Source organism: Carassius carassius, chromosome 39, assembly GCF_963082965.1.
Source record: "Carassius carassius chromosome 39, fCarCar2.1, whole genome shotgun sequence".
Classification (NCBI taxonomy): domain Eukaryota; kingdom Metazoa; phylum Chordata; class Actinopteri; order Cypriniformes; family Cyprinidae; genus Carassius; species Carassius carassius.
Window position 1 is genome coordinate 12,965,731 of NC_081793.1, and position 17,320 is coordinate 12,983,050.

The 17,320-nt window shown below is 36.6% G+C and overlaps 2 protein-coding genes across 2 annotated transcripts in view; both read right to left on the bottom strand.

Annotated features, from left to right (window-relative positions):
* LOC132121402 (parvalbumin-2) overlaps positions 1-17,320 on the bottom strand; it is a 318,907-nt gene that overhangs the window by 18,855 nt on the left and 282,732 nt on the right. The window lies entirely within an intron of this gene.
* On the bottom strand, positions 703-16,191 carry LOC132121396 (tectonin beta-propeller repeat-containing protein 1-like). Its single transcript, XM_059530737.1, has 25 exons — positions 16,032-16,191; positions 14,883-15,118; positions 13,646-13,828; positions 13,440-13,562; positions 13,202-13,324; positions 12,871-13,045; positions 12,696-12,796; positions 11,867-11,968; positions 10,780-10,928; positions 8,831-9,378; positions 8,216-8,361; positions 7,825-7,980; positions 5,983-6,132; positions 5,724-5,881; positions 4,206-4,333; positions 4,022-4,124; positions 3,848-3,944; positions 3,653-3,732; positions 3,482-3,538; positions 2,904-3,078; positions 2,453-2,588; positions 2,187-2,279; positions 1,149-1,255; positions 923-1,042; positions 703-830 (listed from the first exon to the last, which is right to left on the bottom strand). The coding sequence occupies exons 2-25, from the start codon at positions 15,105-15,107 to the stop codon at positions 726-728; spliced, it is 3,540 nt and encodes a 1,179-aa protein (XP_059386720.1). The 5' UTR covers positions 15,108-15,118; positions 16,032-16,191; the 3' UTR covers positions 703-725.

Genomic DNA, 17,320 nt, shown 5'->3' on the forward strand with positions numbered 1-17,320 from the left:
ATAACCCAATACAAGCAGATGATGAAAGTATTACAGACTCTTTTACGCTTAAACCAGTGGTCTCAAACTCAATTCCTGGAGGGCCACAGCTCTGCAGAGTTTTGCTCCAACCAACTCCAAAATCACACCTGCTTGGAAGTTTCTAAGACCAATGGCTTAAACCGATGTTTAACTGCTCTGCAGCCGAGCAGGAAAATTCCCAGAAGCAGGTGTTTATTTAAAAATGTTGTTTGTGTGTAATGTTCAATATAAAATGCTTGTAATGTACTTTCAGTAGCTTACATTGTGACTTTTTGTATTTAATGCCCCGGATTCAAATAAAGGATCAAAAAGGCAAATGGACAATTGTGATTTTATCACAGATGAGAAAAAAAAAAATTAAGATCCTCTTACCAAAAGTACTGAGTAAAAATCATAATGACGAATGATGGGAGTGTTAAAAAGGAAGAGGGCATTACTGGAAGTGGCTTCAATATCCAAGAGAGCCCTCGCAACAAGAAAACGTCTTTCAAGATAACTAGAAAATGTGAATTCAGTGGAGGTACAAACAAAAACACAGAGTGCTCTGCTTGTGAGGCACACGATTTGTTAAGAGGGATTGAGTAATTCTGCTCTGTACCAGAGAAGCGCTACAGAAGGGAAGAAAACAATTCATGGCTACAGCAGAGAGGGTTAGCGTAAAGAGCTCCGCTGAGCCCACTCGGTTTCCGTTCACCTCTGGCTGGTTACTGATTTGCAGTGGACGTGCTGCCGTTGTCAGTCAGGGATGGCATCTGGATGCGAGGTGCCTCCATGGCATTTCCTCTAACTGTTATATGATCCCATCCACCCTGAAAGAAACAGATGATTTATTATTTTCTATCCATTCTGCAAAGTACTATTAGTGACTAGTGAGCATGAAGAAAATGTCAGCAGTCCTCACCCCAATGCCATAGTCCCACGAGTGCCCTTTGGGTTCATTCGGCAGCACCCCCAGCCGGCGACACACAGTGCCACAGCTCAAACTGTGACTCCCCTGTACCTTATCAGCAATGATCCACACCTTGGGGAAACACCCCACCCCCCAACAAAACATTAAGGCATTAAGCAGAGCAGCGAACCTGCAGTAGTTAGACTGCAATAACTCGTAATAAGGAAATGGTCTAGACCTGGTCCAGAGGTCCCACAGACACCTTGCGCACATTATTGGAGATGTGCTCCCATGATGAGCCCTGAGGCAAACTGGGGGTCACATCATGTCTGTACCACAGGTTACCTGCTCACACAAAACCATACACAGAATCATAACTATAACAATGGGTCAATTTATATTTGACAGTTTTAAATAAACCATCATGTATAGAACTGTTGATTGCTTTAGACTGGATTCTAGATTATATATATATATATATATATATATATATATATAACACACACACACACACACACACACATATATATATATAGTCCATATATATTAGCTTTAGTATTGTATTATATACAGCACCATTCAAAAGTTTGGTGTCTGTAAGATTTTTTTAATGTTTCTGAAAGAAGTCTCTTCTGCTAACAAAGTCTGTATTTCTTTGATCAAAAAATACAATAAAAATAATATTGTGAAATTATAATTTAAAATAACTTTTATATTTTAAAATGCAATTTATTTCTGTGATGGGAAAGTATCATTTTCATTACTCCAGTTTTCAGTTTCACATGATTCTTTACAAATCATATGTTGATTTAGTGTAAAAAAAAAAAATTATATATATATATATATATATATTTTATTTTTTTTTTTCAATTTTGAAAACAGTTGTGCTGGGAACTGTGACACTTTTTCAGGATTATTTGATGAATAGAACGTTAAATAGAACAGCATTTATTTGAAATATATATGCATTTTTTTATCTAACATTATAATTATATAAGCATCCTTGTTGAATAAAATAATTGATTTCTTTAAAAATATGTATAAATAATAATATCAAAAATCATTAACTTGCATCTTGCTGTAAAAATACAGTTAACCTTAAGTTTGATCAATTATTGATTAAATTAAAAGTAATTTTAGTCATTAGGTAAGCATTTAATAGCAATACCACATTTTTCCATTGATTAGTAACATCTGCGCTTCCCCACTTTTGAAAAGTATCAGTGGCCACTGATGTATTAACACCTTTTTATCAGTGTGACATGTATAGGTGTACCATTTTCATCTACTGTATATACAGACGTCCCACCCACTGACACCTGTTTGAGCTTCTGTCCGGTTGGAGAGGGGATGTGATACCAGTAATCTCCTGCAAACAGATCAAACCTTTCTAATGCTGCTGCAGAAATACAAGCAATGCTGCAACATCAGCATGACAGGAATGACTTGCATTAAAATCTAAAGTGAGAGACAAGTATGTTCTGTTGAATTTTCATAGGGTCATACATAAACAGGCTTTGTGATAGAAGGTTTTTCCCTCACCTGCCGGGTTCTGGGTAGACACAGAGCCCCTGAAATACGTAGAGCCATCCTTAGCGATGGCCCAAACCTGGTGGACAGCACCAATGGAAATCGACTTGAAAGGCTGGTCGGTTCCAACATGTAACCATGACGACCCCTGGGATCAAGCCATGTCATCAGTCAGGCTTACATCATTCTGGGTATTGTTTGTGAAGTATTTGTACACTATTTGCATGGGAACTACTGAACACAAAACTGTGGATGCACGATAAATATCGGCAGATATTTAATGCAAATCTTGTCAGTAATGCCGGATCTGTAATCAGAGTTAAATCTCTACACGTACGTGAAATCATGCACATGTAGAGATTTGCCGCTGATTACAGAACTTTACTGACAAGATGTGCATTAAATATCTGCCGATATTTATCATTCATCACTACACAAAACAAATAAGGAACTTGGCTCTTACTGCAGGGGTAAGTGAAGTGACACCCAGACGGCACAAGACGTCTCCTTTGTTGCTGATGGCCCATAATGGCACCTGCTCTACTGTGCTCTTTGGTCCACAAGGCAGGATTGTGATGTCACTCAAAGGTATAGGCGGGACTTCCTGCCAAGGGCCAGTTGTTGTAAGTTTACACTTTCTAAGGTGGAAGATGATGGTTAAGAATTGGTGATAGGACCCAAATTTAACAATTAGAAAAAATTGATTACCATTTTAAGGCAGTGTACCAACACTTAATAAATATTTCTATTGGCTACTTAACAGTAGCCAATTTACTTTTTTTTTTTTTTTACACTTTAAAAAAATTCAATTCAATTAATGCATTTAGCAGATGCTTAAGCGACTTACAGTGCATTCAGGCTAAGATTTTTATCTAACATTTGCTCCCTGAGAATCGAACCCACAACCTTGTGCTGCTAACGCAATGCTCTACCATTTGAGCCACAGAAACACATTTTCCTTTTATCAATTTATTCCTAATAATTAACTAATTTAATCCTTTTATCTTTACAATCAAGTCCCCTACATTAAGTGCTAGATACCTGGCCCAACGTCTGCGGCGGACAAAGTCCTTCAATGTTTTATATCCGTGGTATGACCTAGAAAGGTAAATACATTCAGAAAAATTAAGAGTTAGCTAGTTTTCACACTTGAAGATTGTGCTTTTTATGTTATAAGATGCACTGGCAATGTTAATAAACAATATAACTTACGCAGGAAAGTCAGCTGCATACTGCCAGCCCTCTCTGTCTGTCCCACCTGACACAGCATAGTCAATAGTCCAGTCAGACACCTGCAAAATATTAGGGAGTGTGCACACATACAACGGTTTGCAGCAATGAAGCAGCTGGATGTCATTCAGAGTTAATTTCTTTATGTATTTGGAGGAAATTTATCACAGGACAAACCCAAGTCCAGTTGGGGGAGGGTGGTTTTGTGTTGTTTTTAGTGCACTCCTTCAGACCCGTGGCATCGCTCCACATGTAACGGTCAGTAGGGAGACCCCTGGAGGAGAAACAGTGAGGCACAGCAGAGAGCATACTGAACAATCCTGGATTACAAACATCACACTCAGAATTAACCTGTTAGTGTAACCAGTGACAGGATTCCAGCGCTGGTTCTCATAGATATAAACACTCTTCACGTCAGTCTGTGTGTAGATTTGATCTGTGCTGCTTGCCAAACCTGTGTGTGTAAGATAAATACATTGTGTTATTAAAATACACGAAAAACACTGATTGGTTTAGAAAGAGGTGATGCATATACCCTGGAAGAAGCCTCCTCCATAGCCTCCTGTGTGGACCCAGGCAATGTGGTCATAGCCAATCCCCCACACCACACCAAGACTGTTGGACTCAACAATACGCAAATGCCCTCCGACTTGATGCCAGAACCTATCCATGATAAAGATTTTTTTATTTTTCTTCTTTTTTTTACAATTTATTTTAAGAATTCAATACCTTTATTCAGTAAGGATGCAAAATAAGGATGTAAGGATGTGAAAACAAAGACTTGTAAATTGTCTATAAATGCTTTATATTAAAAATCCTTAAAAAAAGTTTACATTTCTTATAATGATAAGAAATGTTTCTTAAAGGGTTAGTTCACACAAAAATTATAATAAGTTAATTACTCATCCTCAAGGCATCCTAGGTGTATATGAATTTCTTCTTTCAGACGAATCAAGTCAGAGTTATCGTATATCGTCTTCGATCTTTCAAGCTATTTAATGGCACTCAGCGGGTGTTGCAGTACTTCAGTCTAAAAGAAGTGATATAAAAAGCGCCCATCCAAAATAAAAAGTTTCTCACATGGCTCTGGGGGGTAAACAAAGGCCTCCTGTAGTAAATCGATGTGTTTTTGTAAGAAAATATCCATATTCAAAATGTACTAATCGTTTATTTGGCTTTTTATATCACTTCTTTTAGACTGAAGCACTGCAACACCCACTGAGTGCCATTAAACAGCTTGAAAGATCAAAGACAGTTTTTTTTTATATAACTCTGACTGGATTTGTCTGAAAGAAGTAAGTCAAATACTCCTAGGATGCCTTGAGGGTGAGTAATTTATTGGCTAATTAAATTTTTGGGTGAACTAACCCTTTAAGCATCAAATCGGCATATTAGATTCATTTCTGAAGGATCATGTGACACTGAAGAAATAGCTGCAGAAAATTCAGCTTTGCCATCACATGATATATACAGTATGCGATCATAAATTAAATTTTAAAGCATATTGGTAAAACACTTATTTTAAGTTAATAATATTATGATTAAGAATATTTCACATTATTACTTTTTTTACTCACTGACACTAAATTTTAATTAGGTATTCTTGACCTCTTTAAACTATGTTTCATCTATGTCCAAATTTATGAAGACTTTTTGATCAAGTGAATTTAACTTTAATGTGTGATTTTGCGGATCTTTTGATGTTATATATATATATATATATATATATAATTTATTTTATTACATTTTTCAGAGGTTTTTGGAAAAACCCAGTGGTTCTGGTGAGACAATGTTCTTAGTCAAATTGTAGCTTTGCTTGATTTTAAAACTTAATACATTTACTATAAAAATTTTATGAAAAAGTTGAGAGTAGTTAAATATCTGGATGGGGGACAAGCTTAAAAATAAAACATTTTAGGACTCTTAAAAAAAGTTTGAAGGTAATATAATCCATCCTTTAATTAGGATGCTTGTCAAGGTACAGAAGTGGTCCATTGACTGAAGAATCACTTATTTTCAGAAAACAATCATCAATCAATCATCTGATTCTTACATCTGATCACAGGGTGTAGGGTAGAGAAATGCCTCTAGTTCTTTTGTGGGTTCGCTCACAAAGATGTCACCTTTACAGGTGACCGACCAGATGGCTTGTTTTGAGGGAGGGCCCTGAATACCTCTAGAGTCACAGCAGGACACACTGAGCAGAGCCAGCTGATAGGATAAACAAACTGTCAGTTAAATAGCAAGAAATTCACAAAGTGCAGTGCAAGCTGTTGAGAATCAATTTCCCATGATTAACGTTCTCTCCTCACCCAGTCGTGCATCTCCAGCTCTGTGGGCGCAGCCAGGCGTATAGGCCACCTCTGTTTGGTTCGCTCTGCTGTATAGATGGCAAATGTGTGTTTGGAGTCATTCAGTACTGGCACCAGGATTGTCACTTCATTAATGAACACATGGAGATACTGGACAGAGAGAGAACAGAAAAGACTCAAAGCAAAGGTAAAACGGGTTGAACTGATCAAATAAGTCAATCTAGAGACCACATAAAATCACTCTACAAGCACAGATTTATGTTCATATAAACTACCATTTAAAAGTTTGACGTTTATAAGATTTTTCAATTGAAAGAATTTTTTTTTGATTAATATTGATTTAAACTACTATTATTATTTTACAAAGACACAAAAACAATATTATTATGATATATTAATAAAACTGATATACTGTTATACATTTTGTCAAGATTCCTTGATGAGCAAAAAATTTGAAGTGTAACGTTTATTTGAAATAGAAATATTGAGTAAAATTACACATCTTTACTATCATGTTTGATTAATTAAATGCATCCTGCTGAATAAAAGTATTAATTTCTTAAAATTAAATATTTTATCAGTTGTGCATTTCCTAAAGAAATGGTCATCAAGGCCTTGTATGTTTTTGTATCAAGGCCTTGTACATTTTAGATACTTTTATTAGGTTTCAGCTATAGTATAATAACGTGTAATCAATTTGTGGTCCATTTTGCCAGTAGGGAAAAGGTAAATTTGTGCCTATATATATATATGTGTGTGTGTGTTTGTGTGTGTATATATACCGCATTTTCCAGACTATAAGTAGCACTTTTTTTTTCATAGTTTGGCTGGTCCTGCGACTTATAGTCAGGTGCGACTTATTTATCAAAATTAATTTGACATGAACCAAGAGAAATGAACCAAGAGAAAACATTACCGTCTACACCAGCGAGAGGGCGCTCTATGCTGCTCAGTGCTCCTGTAGCCTCTCCCTGAAAACATAGAGCGCCCTCTCGCGACTGTAGATGGTAATGTTTTCTCTTGGTTCTAAATAAATGCGACTTATGGTGCTTTCACACCTGCCTCATTTAGTTTGGTTGAATCGTACCAGAGTTCGTTTCCCCCTTTGGTGCGGTTCTTTTGGGCAGGTGTGAAAGCAGCAATCGCACTCGGGTGTGCACTAAAGGTGGACCAAACAAGCGTAACGGGACCTGCTTGAAGAGGTGGTCTCGGTACGCTTTCAAACGAACTCTGGAGCGGTTCGTTTGTGGTGAGAATGTGATCCGACCTCAAATAGACCCAACTGCAAAAAGTACTGAAAAATTTTGGACTAAACCAGCTGCTGTAGTCAGCTGCGTTGTGCATTATGGGATGAGGAAGTGTTTGTTGACAGTCTGCACTTTAGCATGGCAGCTCGTGGACAAACTTGGAGTAGAGAGGAGGTGCGGAGCCTCATAGAAATTTGGTCTCATGACCATGAGCATGTCAGAGTTAAGAAGAATTAATGCACGCCTCCGCTTGAAGTTACGAGCGATTCCCGCTCGCCGTTTGCAGTGCATTAGAACGTTGTTTTCAAGCGAGGGACAAAACCAGCCCGCACAGTCTTCTCTCCATAGTTGTGTTGTCTCCTTGTTGTTTGCTGGCTTTTCTTCTTATGTTGGAATTTTCCCGCACGTAAATTCTGACCAATCGAAAAGCAGTTTAGGAAATATGTATATATATATATATATATATATATATATATATATATAATTGTATCAACTTTTAGCAGTACACTAACCTTACTAGATAGCCTCAAACTAATAAACATGGATTAAAATCCACAAAACTACCATTTTGATTCCATAACAGATGCGAGGTTACCTTCTTTTCATAATTGAAGGTGTAGTAGATGAACAGAATCCCATCTTTGTTGCCCTCTGCTCCTGAAAACTGCTCCTGTGCAAACTGAACATCCACCCACTTATGAGGTTTCCAGTCTCTCCACCACTGCATGGTGCCCTTCTTCACCCACACAGACTATGAGAAGAACAGGAATCAGGGTGTGAGTCATCAAATTATATACTGACTACGGTCACTGTAACCGTTGCTCTGACTTTTGATCTAACTCTTGGAGCACTTGTATGAACACTTATTGTTGCTATATCAATAACAATCTGGATATAATCCAAAAAAAAAAAGATAAATGACGAAGCTTGTTAGTATTGAAAAAAACATTAAATGAGATCACAAATGTTTTGTGTGTGAGGACTACCTGTTCAATGGCCTGCTCATAATGCCTGAAATTCTCCATTTCTCTCTTGGAACGCTCACTGAGCTGCTCAAATATCTGTTTACGCCATTCTGTCGTTTGTGCAGGTGTGATGGACAGAGACACGGCCTGCATGGAGGAGTTTAGGGCTGAGGAGACAATCACATTTGGCACAGTCAAGGACAAAACGAATCATCAAATTCAGTTACACGGATGGTAATAGGGCTGCACGATATGTGACATTATGATTTTTGCTTTCCTAAAATATTGCCCAAAAAACAAAAAACGATTTGACCAATTCAATATGACTATGAAATAATTATTTTTTTTATTGTTATTATGAAATAAAAAATTCAACATAATAAACAAAATAAGAAACATCTTGTAATAATATTGTAAAGAATACAGTAAAATAAAATAAAAATATTTGTAATACTAATATTTCTATTCTAGTTTCTTTATTTCCAGAAGTTGAAGCACTGTGTAAATGCTGCACTTCATTTTGAAACCGGTTAAGCGTATATTAAATTGTTTAAACCTTGACATTTGCACTACGCCATGTCGCAATATCGATTTTCTTTCAATACATCATGCAGCCTTACATGACACCTGGCTGACCTGTGGCTGTAAATGAGTTGAACCAGTTGAGCTGTGTGTGACACTCAACCAAACATCCCCCACCGCTAACCCAGGCCCATTTTGGATGCTCATCTGGCCCATAAGGCTCATCCAGGGCCAAGATATAGGAGGCTACAGAGGACAGGCTGCTGGTTTCAGCTGCGTCTTCAGGTCCAGATGTGATGTGCGTCTGGGCTTCCTCTAAGTCAACATTGCTCCATTGAGGATCCACCCCACTTGATTGGCTAGGAGACAGAACCTGGTCAGGGAAAACCCTGTCCTCCACCTCTTTTACTGTGTGATCTTCCTCAGGAATAGATGGGCCAGCTGAGGGGATGTCACCGCGACTGATTTGGCCTTCACGGTCAGATACGAGCTCTGAGATGAAGCTATCACTGGTCACTTTGGGGATGCATGGTTTAGGGGCGTCCCCCATCTCAGGTGTTGGGACCACTTCACCTTCAGTTCTTTCAATCTCTGGGTCTGCAACACCTATCACTGATGGCTGGGACTGCAGACGCACCTCACCACCAAAGAAACAACCAGCGCTGTAAGGCGTAAAGACACACATTGTTAACAAGTACAGCACCAGAAGTTAGGAATCACGTCGATATATATATATATATATATATATATATATATATATATATATATTTGATATAATATTTGGTATATTAAACTTAAAAGGCTTAGCCTTCCCCTGGCCATGGGGACTTGGGACAAGAATGCCACTAAATTGGACAAAAAAGCCCTTGCACAATATAGTGTCGATATAGGCATCAAATTAAAGAGATACTCCTCCCCAAAATGAAAATTTTGTCATTAAACACTTACCCCCATGTCGTTCCAAACCAGTAAAAGCTTGGCCGTATGCTGCATATGCTCTTCTGTATCAGCCGCGCCACAACGATGCGCTGAAGAGCATACACAGCATACGGTGATATGGAGAGACACAGAGAAGACTGTTGACAAAGGAATTGTTGAATAAAGTCATTATTTTGGTTTTCTTCACTTACAAAAAGTATTCTCGTCACTTCATAATGTTAAGGTTGAACCACTGATGACAGAAGTACTATTCTGACAATGTCTTTCATACTTTTTGGACCATGACAGTGTATTTTACTTGGCAGTCAATGGGACTGTCACAAGACTGAATTCCGTGAAATTTCTCATCATGAACAAAGCACAGATGCATGTAAAATATAAGAGATTAATATCACAGTGTATATAGGTTCAGTGATTTATAACCATAGTTTTTTTTTTTTTTTTTGAGTGTGCTTAAACTCGGCATAGATCAAAGTTATGATAATGTCATTGTCTATATAATTTATTTGCTGAATAACTGTGGAAAGGAAATGTCATATAGCCTAATTATCAATTTATAATGTTGGTCCCACTTTATATTAGCTGGCCTTAACAACTATGTACTTACATAAAAAAATAAGTACAATGTACTTATTGTGTTCATATTGTATTGTAAAACACTTTTGCTGCTATTGAGGTGGGATAGGGGTAAGGTTAGGGAGAGGGTTGGAGGTATGGGTAAGTTTAAGGGTGGGTTAAGGTGTAAGGTATGGGTCAACAGTGTAATTATAAATGTAATTACAGAAATTAAATACAGATGTAATTACATGTAGTTTTTTTTAAATATAAGTACAATGTAAAAACATGTATGTACACAATAAGTACATTGTACTAAATTATTAATTAAAATGTAGGTACATAGTAGTTAAGGCCACTTAATATAAAGTGGGTCCATAATGTTTTTAATAAATTGTAATAACGTTAAATACAAATTCAGTGCCATTAAACATATTTTATTATCCTACATAACACCCATGTTTGGTTGTTGCCTAAAAAGAGTGGTTTATGATGTTTAATGCATTTGACTGCTTTTAGCCTTACCCTGGAGTTGGTTCACCCTCCGCCTATGGACAAAATTAACTAACCTTTGATGGCTGCTTGCGCTGGCGCTAGAGTGGGAACGTTCACTATCTCTTGGCACAGACACAACCTTCCAAGCCTTCCCACTCAGCTCGCTGGGAGTCACACCCTGGCGGAAATATATGGCCCGGTCTTCAAAACCAATACCCCACACCTGAGCACAGAGACACATCAGATGACCTTCACAGATCCCAGTGTAATAACTGCTGAAATGTCTTCAGAACTTATAATTCTCACTAGAAACACATACTTAGATGAATACATGCATAGGGCATAATATCTGGTATTGTAACACACCAATATTTGTACATTCGTGTATAAAGTTACACTGTGTTCCAAAGATAAACGGAGGTCTCACGGGTTTGGAACCACATGAGGGTAAGTTATTAATGACATAATTTTGCTATTTGGGTGAACTAACCCTTTAATGAAAAGGTGTCTTTTATTATTGATTGGACAAAATACTGCACATTTATTTGTGAAATTGAAATGTCAAATAACAAAACTAAATAAAATGTTTTAAACAAACCCCAAATCTAATCAAATAAATCTCTATTCATATAAACAACGACGCTGTATACATGCAACATTAGAAGTTTTTTTTTAATCTAAATTAGTTTGTATAATTTAAAATTTTTAAACAAAAACAGAATGCTCTGACTTTAGTTTTGTGAAGTACTTGGTGACTGCTGTAAACAAAGCAGTCCTGTGCTTATAAACACTACTTTGATATGCATTATACAAAGTCAAGATGAAAAGAAAATACAATCTAAACTTTTCTAAAGACAGTCAGTTCTCATCAAAGATACACTTATATAAACTCCCAACCCTTAAATGTATCGCGATTCGTTTAACATCTCAGCCGATTTGTATCGTCACATATTTGTATAGATGTTCAACCGGCTCGCATCGTTACATCCTTATATCTCATAGATGAATACACTGATTCATATGAAAGTTTCTGGGTTAATCCTTCAAAAGTCTTTTTTCTGCTTTTTAAGTTGAAATATGTACCACACAAGTACAGTTATTCAATGTAAAACATACATCAGAGACAGGAATTAATGAGAGGAAACATGACTAATCTCTGACCTGGTCATTGAGACCCACGTTGATCATGGCCATCTCTCCAACCATACCTATCCAACCTGAACCACAAGGATTATGAGAATTCACACCCCGTCTAATCCAGACCTATTAGAAATAAGCAGATGTGGAAAAACAAGCTGTGTAACAATAAAAATAAAAAAGTACATATTGGTTCAAAAGTTAGGGGTTGGTAAGATTTGGTATGGTAAGTTTTTATGCTCATCAAGGCTGGATTTATCAAATCAAAAATACAGTAAAAACTATAATATTGCAAAATATAACAAAACTGTTTAACATAATAAACATAACTGTTTTCTATTTTAAGATATTTTAAAATGTTATTTATTCCTGTGATGCCAATAGCCCGATTCTTTAGAAATCATTATAACATGCAGATTTGGAATTTAAGAAACATTTCTTATTATTATCTTGAATCAGTTATGTTGCTTGACACTTTTTTTCATTTTAGGATTCTTTAATGAATAGAAAATGCAAAAGACAGACAGCATTTATTTAAAATAGAAATATTTGTATCAATGAAAAATACTTTATTGTAACTTTTGACCAATTTTATGCAACTTAGATAATGAAATGTATTCATTTCTAACAATTTTCTGAATTGACCCCAGACTTTTGAACAGTAGTGTGTACATTCTATATTCTTCTAATATAGACAATACATTATGAATTTGTAAAAAAAAAAAAAAATGAACTTGTATTTAAAAAAAATATATTAATAAATTGAAACAGAAGCATTTTTATTAGTGGTCTCAGGTTTTGGACACCACTGTATGTGTAAGCGTAAAATCATATTAATTAAAATACAACTTACTTTATGATCTTTAGTGACAGCCCACACTACATTCACACCAACAGCTATGTGTGTGGCAGCTGCTTCAGTGTTTGGTGACTCCACCGTGACCCATGATGACCCTGTGATTACATCAATATTATAGAATGTCTATCATCTACCCAATTTTTTGAGTGTACTGCACCACTACACTCACCCTTCAGGCAGTCTCTTCCAATGCCCTCTCTGACCAGCAGATCACCCTCCCACAGGACAGCCCACACCAGGTCACCTGGGCCGCAGCTGATCTGCACAACCTCCCCTGGTACTGACACCTCCTCCCAAACGGAGCCCTCTGGATTATGGTGGTTGATGCCACACCGGAACCACACCTACTCAAAAATAAAAAAAATAAAAATGATCTTCTTGTCAATAAATGGAAATTCATTTGAGTTCTAAGAACCAAGAATTCATGCACTCTCTATAGCTTTGTAAGAACTGAACATTTTATAAATTATAAAAGCATGGGGGACAAACGGAGCTCTGACCTTTCCCTGCAGAGAGACTGCCCACAGTGACAAACACCCTCTGGGCTCCTCAGTGATCTTCCAACCACCACAAGTGATGTCATTAAACGGGTCAGGAAGAGACCCAGTCTGCTCTGAGGGGATCTGCTCTCACATATAAAATTCAAGGACACACAGAGATAAGTTTTTCCATCAACATTAAAGAGAAACACTAGCTAAGATATATAATAGCTTTCAAGTCCTTTGTGCTGGTACACACCTTGACCCAAGTGTCCTGTGCCTTGTACTTTCTGTATCGTATCCATCTGCGGCGTCGCACGCAAGAGTTCCATTTTTTGTCTTTTGTGTAAATAGCTGGAAAATCAATGGCATATGTCCATCCCTAAAAAACCAAGAAGATCAGCTATGGCTTAAAGCAAGTGTGAGCTGTGAAATAACTTTTTTTAATGATTTTTCAATACTGACCCCTTTCTCTGTGGGCTCCCCTCCAAAGTTTTCATCCACATGCCAGTCCGCCTCCCACTCCCAGTTTCCAGAGGGCAGCTGAAAGTCACCCAGAGGCTGGTGCTTCAGCCCTGTGACATCACTCCACTGCCAGCGGTCACTTGGCAACAGCCGGTCCGAGAAGCCATCTACAGGGTTCCACCTCTGTCAGGGAACAGGAAACACATAAGTGAGTCTCACTTGATAATAAATGCTCTAGGGTTAATGAAAAATAATAGTGTTTATGATAAAATCTAGTTCAAACCTCATGTGCAAAGTTTTTAGCATGTACTCTTTGTATAAATAAATGCTAATATTTTTTAAAAGATTTTATATATATATATATATATAATATATATGCGTTCCTGTAGCTCAAGTGGTAGAGCATTGCGTTATCAAGCGGAAGGTTGGGGGTTAGATTCCCCAGAAATACATGATAGGTAAAAATTGATAGCCTTAATGCACTGTAAGTCGCTTTGGATAAAAGCGTCTGCTAAATGCATACATTTAATTTAATTTAATTTTAATATATATATATATATATATATATTAGACATCATCACAGATGCATTAAATTTGTCAAAAGTGAGAAAAAAAAGAATATATAAATTTCCACAAAATTATTTGACAGCACAGCTGTATAAGAAATTTTAATAGAGCATCAAATATTAGCACATTAGATTGATTTATGAAGAATGATGTAGCTCTGAAGACAAAAGTAACTGCTGCTGAAAATTCAACTTTGCCACCACAGGAATAAATTCTTATAAGAAATACAGTCAAATTAAAAACTGTTATTTTAAAATGTAAAAATAACTGTATTTTTATCAAACAAAAATAAAGCCCTCGTATGCATAACAGACATAACAGACCTCTTTCATTTTTACATTCTTATTTAATTTTAATTGTATAAATTTTGCCAATGCCAGTCTTAAAGACTTTTCAATAATTGCATATGGACAGGTTATTAATTAATTAATATTATTGTGTTTTTATGGAGTAACACTACATGACTGTAAAACCTGAACTAACTAAAAAGGCCAAATCAGCAGATATTTGAAAGACTTATTGGCCCAAACATACAGCAATGATGCTCTGCATGGGCTCTCTATTTGATAACATTTCCTGTATATATTTTTTTCTGCTTGTTGGTTGAAAAATGAGTTGCTGGATTTTTTCCAAATACTTATAAAAGTCTGTATATTACTTGCGAGCACACCTGGTTTTCATATGTCTCCTCTTGGTAGCGGATGGGCACTTCACTTGCATGGACGTACAGGTAGATTTGGTGGTCACAGGCAATGCTCCAGCAGCACTGCTGTATAGCCACAACACGCTTGAACTCCAAGTCGGCATCGCGACAATGCTCCCACTGCTGTCCCGCTGTCGAAAGACTATAAACCCTCCCATACACATCAACTGCCCACAGGAGGGAGCTCGGCATGATGCACCCTGCTGCAAGAGACAAGACACACAAACTTTTTTTTTTAAGAAAAAACAAACACTTCAGCAACAGTTTATGGCTACAAACATGTTTCGAAGAAAACAAGGACACAAAGTGAATTGCTCTCGAATAAAGAAAGAAATTCCTGCCTAGTGCCTACTCTTTTCTTTGCTTTGACAGCAGTTTTGAAGTCAGCTGATCCTCATTACTGTCCCTCATGCTGCCAAAACACTGCCTGTTAACAACTGCTATTTTGTTGCCTTTTTAAGCTGTAACAGTAACCCATGCTTTCTGCAATACACCAAAAAGCTCCAACTAAACCACAGAACACCCTTACAAAACACTACTGTGGTGGAACCATGTTTAAGCATGTTACAGTATGAGTTTGTAATGCCATGGAACTGAATGATTACTGCTTTTAATTACTGTATCAGCACTGCAAGGTATATCACAAAATGCCATCATATTAATACTGTAAGTAAGTAGTAATTACGATGGCAGATACCATGGTAAAATAAAAAAATGGGATTAACAGGATACCATTCATGTATTAACAGTGGTAATAACGTGTTTTTTGTAAACTTTATTTGTTAGTTAAGTTCAAAATGTTAGAAACGTTATTGAAGAAATATATTTTGAGAACGCACGTTGTTGTTGTTGAACGCTTGTGTGTTGATGCAGTGATAATGCCGGGGATAGCACGCTAGCTAACTTAGCAATGACAGCACATAAGCAATAAGCGTGTAGAGTACTTGACAATAGCATGTTATCTGTCAAAAACTGGAATACGACTATGTTACAACCAGAAGAGAAACATTTTGAAATGACAGGTATGTGTACATTACAACAGGAAGGTAAAAATCATGGAAGGTGCATCTTCAGTATAGCTGACAGAATATATCAACTGTAGCCAGAGTTACATACCTTATCTGTGTCAAAGTTGTAGGCACTTAGCTTATGTTGTCATTTTGACACCCTTCGGCTTTGCGAAGTCTGCCTGTGATATGCACGATATTGAACACCCCAGGTCCCAAACAGGAAGTTCCTGATTGTTGCACTGGCAGCAAATTATCGGCCCGGCAAGGGGCGCCAATAACTCGTTAAAACAACAGACTGTATAATAAAAACAGGTTAAAACCGTAAACTGTATAAAAACATAATGGGATGGATGGTAGAAGTTGTTATGGTGCACCCAAAGAGAATACACCCCATCTACACATTTTCTTTCCGTTAAACTTGTGATAACAAACATATTCTTAACACTTACATGTTATATTATTATTACTAACTTCCCTCTCTCTTTCTATCTCTATCAATACACCCTCAAATAACAATATATTTTAAACATTAAAAGGGAGAGGGAGAAAAAAACATTCCAAAATCGAAGCAATTTGCAACATTCCCTTTTTTCTCTCAAAAGGGTGGAGGTCTTAAAACATTATTAAACTTATTTGCACTTAACACCACCCAATTACTTTTTTTGACTAGCACCATTGTTATAACGCATATATTTAAACGGAAGACTAGATTGCTAATCAATATTGTGATTAACGGTATTCTAATGCCTTACTGGTGATGTTTTGAGGTAACAGCGAAAAAGACAAAGCATCAAAGTATGGATATTTTTCTGAAGGTGAAGGTCTGATTAAGAGAAACATATCCAACACAGATATAGCTGGCTGTTTTTAGGCGCAACCTTGACTACAGAAAATGTGCTGAGGTTAATCAGTTATCTGCTCTATGATATGATTCAGTTTTACAACATGCTGGTATTACTGAAAACTCTTACCTCAAAACAAACCCATATAACAAAATCGGAATTTTTTTTTTTTTTTTTTTTTTTTTTTTTTACAACGGACACAGTAGATTTCTTACTCACCTGCACCAGTTTAGCCAATACAGCATATATTTTTATATAGTGTATGGGGAAAATAAATTCGAAAATTAAAAATAATAATAATATCTCAGATCATTATTTAGTTCTGTGCAAACTTAATATAGCCAAAATTGTAAATTCTACTTCTTGTTACAAGTATGGAAGAACCATCACTTCTACCACAAAAGACTGCTTTTTAAGTTATCTTCCTGATGTATCCAAATTCCTTAGCATATCCAAAACCTCAGAACAACTTGATGATGTAACAGAAACTATGGACTCTCTCTTTACTAGCACTTTAAATAAAGTTGCTCCTTTATGCTTAAGGAAGGTTAAG

What these genes read in the sequence shown, in the direction of transcription:
- LOC132121396 (XM_059530737.1), bottom strand. Translation starts at nt 15,107, where the DNA reads ATGCCGAGCTCCCTCCTGTGGGCAGTTGATGTGTATGGGAGGGTTTAT. An exon ending in TGGAAGAGACTGCCTGAAGG is followed by an intron (nt 12,797 to 12,870) that starts GTGAGTGTAGTG and finishes ATGTAATCACAG; the next exon opens with GGTCATCATGGGTCACGGTG. An exon ending in CGCCGCAGACGTTGGGCCAG is followed by an intron (nt 3,079 to 3,481) that starts GTATCTAGCACT and finishes CTTCCACCTTAG; the next exon opens with AAAGTGTAAACTTACAACAA.